The sequence below is a fragment of the Bison bison genome, unplaced genomic scaffold (genome assembly GCF_000754665.1).
Source record: "Bison bison bison isolate TAMUID 2011002044 unplaced genomic scaffold, Bison_UMD1.0 scf7180017864482, whole genome shotgun sequence".
NCBI classification, from domain to species: Eukaryota; Metazoa; Chordata; class Mammalia; order Artiodactyla; family Bovidae; genus Bison; species Bison bison.
In genome coordinates this window covers 4610015-4614149 of record NW_011495042.1, presented here as the reverse complement: position 1 = coordinate 4614149, position 4135 = coordinate 4610015, and the positions used below count along the sequence as shown (strand labels likewise).

The window sequence follows — 4135 nt, the reverse complement described above, 5'->3', positions numbered from 1 at the left end:
GGGTGATGCTTCTGGCAGGAGCAGCCGCTCTCGTGCAGAGGCAAAGAGGGGCTGGGGCTCAGCACATCCTGGGGGCTCATCAGGCTGAGGCCCGGACACACCTGGTGGGACGTCATCAGATACAGGTAGCCGGGGTCCGCGGGGTCAAACTGCATCACGTGGTGCACAGGCTCCCCGTAGGCCACCGTCACCACCTTCCGGCTCACCACCTGCATGCTCTCGTTCAGGTTGATCTGGGGGGGTGCGAAGGAGGGGGGCCGTCAGGGGATGGGGCACCACGAAGGCGTCCCCAGGTAGGGGCAGGCTGGGGACCGGCCCCGGGGATGGGGGGCTGCCCCGAGCCTGGGAGTCTCAGCCTCGGGCCCCTCCAGGACTGGCGGTGGCGGCCGGCCCCCACACTTTGTTCTCTGTCGTGCACCCCTCTCCCCAAGAACCCCCCTCCCTGCCCTCACCAGCACGTCCTACCCTGGTATGTACAGGGCCGGGCTTCACAGTTAAGAAAACATTCTCTGGGAGGCTGTGGGCATCATGCCAGGGAGTGGGGACCTGGGTTTGAATTCTGGCCTTGACATTTACAAGCTGCACAGGCCCGAGCCGTCCGAGTCACTTCCCCTCTCTGAGCTAACGGGGCTGAGGACGGCACCCGCCCCACGGGGTCGTGGGGCATGCTAGGGAAGATGCAGGCGAAGCGCTGCTGGGGCCAGGCCCCAGAGAGATGGCAGGGCCACTGGTCTAACCCCTCCCCTCTCACACGCCCATCTCACAGATGAGGAAACCGAGGCCCAGAGGAGCCAAGGGACTTGGCAAGAGTCCTAAAAGAAGATGCCTCAGGGTCACGATGGAGGTCTAGGGCCATCTGACTCCAGATCCAAGGCTGGGGTCCAATGTCCAGGCAGGAGAAAGACCAGGACTAGCTGGGGTCTGGAAGCTTGTCTGGCTGAGGGCCCCTCTGCACGTCCCCCAGAGACCTGACAAGGCTGGTCAGAGACTCCTCAAACTGCTGTTCTCTGCTGATCTCACGTTCCGTGTTGCCTTGTCAAGGCCTGGTCAAGCTCTGAGCTGGGGCGAGGGGGCCTCCAGCCCCCCAGTCCTCCTCCATGGGCTCCAGAGCCTTTCACAGCTCGTCCTGCTTGTGGAATCAATGTGTCTGGCATTCGAGGCCCTGACCATCCACCCCATCTTATTCCACGATCCTCCTCTCTAGTCACTAAACCCAACTCAACATCCAGCCCCCATGTCTTCTCCCCGCTGTGCTCCGGTCTCAAACACCTTCCTCTCCCCCTTGGGCCGGGAGCTGTCCTCCCCACGTCTTCAGCACAACAGCCTCCCTGATGCCCCCCACACCCTAAACTGCAATTACTCTCTCCCCAGCCTCTGGGACATGCCTCATCCCAAGCGGCCTCTTGGCAGAGTCTGTCCCGGGCAGCTTGGCCCTCTGCATCCCCCAGGCATCCAGCAGACGTGTTTCCACTCTTTCCAAAGTCTACAGAGCACCTGGCATGCTCTGGGGCCTGGGCTGGGGGCTGTGATCAAAGCCTCAAGTGAGGTGAGAGTGGGCAGGAGATGACCGGGCATGAAGCAGGGTGGTGAGTGCAGAGGTCAGGACTGAGGGGCGGGGCAGCCTCTGACCTGACTGGACTTGGATTCCACCCTGGTTCCTGCTATGTGGGCTCCCCTGGTGGCTCAGCTGATAAAGAATCCACCCATGATGCGGGAGACCTGGGTTTGAACCCTGGGTTGGGAAGATCCCCTGGAGAAGGGAAAGGCTACCCACTCCAGTATTCTGGCCTGAAGAATTCCATGGACTATACAGTCCATGAGGTCGTAGAGTCAGACACGACTGAGCAACTTTCACTTTCACTTTCCCCACTATGTGACTTTGGGGCACTCGGTTCCCCTCACAGAGCCTCAGTGTCCTCATCTGTGAAATGGGCATCACGGCTCTGCCTCCCTCGAAGCAATGTGAGAATTAAACGTGAGGGTGCCCGTGATGTGCCTGTTGAGGCTGGGTAGACAGTGGCGCCTAATAACTGCGGCTTCATGGTGGGGGTGGGGGAGACTCCTGGACAGATGGGGAAACCGCCCCAGGTCCTGCAGCTGGGAGGGCAAGAGCCAGGAGCCGCATGCAAGTGTTTGATCCCGACCACAAGCCCCGACCCTCAGCGGAAGCTGTGAAGGTGGAGAAGGACCCCGGCCCCTGCTCCCACGACTGGGATCTCCCCCAGGGATGTCAGCGACTGGGGTCCCGGGGCCAAGCAGGCTGGGACTCTGACCCCGAATGCTCACCACCAGCCTGTGGCGTCTGCCCGGGGAAGCTGAGTGAATTGTATTATCAGATCTGAATCAATTAGACCAGGGCCTGGTGCAGGTCGGAGCCAGGCCAGACGGCTGACGCTCTGGACAGGCCGGGGGTGGGAAGTGGCTGGGGGGGAGAGGAGTCGGTCTCCCCTGGGGCCGCTTAGTAGGGAGACCGACTCCTCTCACCCAGCTCTCGGCATCTCGGGGGCGGGAAGCATTACCTGCAGAAACCAGTCACCTTGGCTGGGAGCTGGGGCATCCTCAGAGGCTGGTGGAGGAACGGAGGAGGAAACGGGGGAAGAGGGGAGACCCCTACTTGCTGGGTTGTGGCCTCCCCCACCCCCCGTCAAAGCCCTGCAAGAGTCTCGAGAGGCTGAACTTTCAGCCTTTGATGGCCGGGGACACTGAAGCCGGGAGAGAACACCTTCACTGCTCCAGGTCAAACAGCCTGCCAAGTGGCAGGGCCCAGAGACGAACACTCCACCGGCTTCTGAAGCCAGGTCCTGGAGGCCCCCAGAGACAAGCCACCTAAGCTCTGCTTCCCTCATCTGCACGACGGGAACTCACTGGTATGAACCGGAGTGGAAGGAACAGACGTGGAAGACGCCGTCTAACCCGTGGGACCCCCACCCCCGCCGAGCACCCTGGCCCAGCCGTACCTTCAGCAGCCGCCCGCTGACTGTGCCCAGGAAGACCACGGTGTAGTTGCCCACACTGGCCACGGCCACGGAGGAGAGGCCCGGCGCTCGGAACACAGGCAAGGCCTTCAGCGGCTGCAGGACAGACAGCGGGTGCTGCAGGTGGGCAGCCCCACAGTCCAGCTGTTCCGGCTGCAGCTGCGAGAGAGACAGCACGTCAGACCGTGGTTCCAGAACCTTCTGCAGCTCTCAGTCCCCCGCAGCTGGCCGGGACCTCCGGCCGCCGCCTCTGAGCTTTCAAAGTCCTGCTCCTGCTCTGCGCTTGGCTCAGGCCCTGAGGCAAGCAGGAGCGCGTCTCAGAGCCCAGGTCGACCCCTGCCCTTGGCTTCAGTCATGGACCCCTAGCAGAGGGGTCTGTTCTGGGTACACAGAAGCTGGCCAGGAAGGGTCACGTGAGGGAGGCAAGAAGGCCCAGGGAGGCCAGCCTCTGCCCCAACTTACCTCCTGACACCCAAGAGGTGTCCCTCCTGTCTGGCTGGGTCTCCATAGCAACCATGGGGTTTTTTTTCCCTCCGCCCTCCACCAGATTCCTGCTCTGACCCCAGCAACCCCCACTCCCCAACAGGTTACTAGACAAAAGTTGAGGCCTCCCCAAACTGAGGCCCCAACACACATCCCTTCATCTGCCCATGTTACAGATGGGCAGGTCGAGGCCAAGGGTGTCCAAATGCACACTCCTGGCATCCATGTCAGCCCCAACTCACAGGGGCGGGATGACCTTTTGAAGGTTTCTTCTGCAATTTGCAGAACACAGGCCTCCAGGAAGTGCCTCTGAGAAAGTGACTGTGCAAATCCACCAGGATGTGGACACAGGGTGGTTTAGGAGGGTGGATAGTAGGGACGGACAGGATAGAGTGCATCACCCAGCAGGGAGGGCCCAGCCCGGGCGACACCCCAGGTCTGCATGATGGTGAAGAAGGAGATTCTGGCTGAGAAAACTCACAGGGTGTCACGGGGCCTTTCCGGTCAGATGGGTGCATAAACGTTAACAGTCACGACAGCAAATGTAGCACAGGCCACGTTTGCTGGGAACTGACCCTGCACCAGGCCTGTGGTTTGCTGAATCCTGGCCCCACTCTGAGATCCCACGGCACAGATGGGGTAACTGAGGCTCAGCGGGGACGTGGCCCGCTCCAGGT

At 61.5% G+C, this 4135-nt stretch overlaps 1 protein-coding gene across 1 annotated transcript in view; it reads right to left on the bottom strand.

Annotated features, from left to right (window-relative positions):
• The window catches only part of PLXND1 (plexin D1), a 52516-nt gene that overhangs the window by 29061 nt on the left and 19320 nt on the right, over positions 1-4135 (bottom strand). The window contains 2 exon segments of the mRNA XM_010862515.1: positions 12-233; positions 2958-3134. Of these exon segments, the coding sequence (XP_010860817.1) occupies positions 12-233; positions 2958-3134 (399 nt within the window).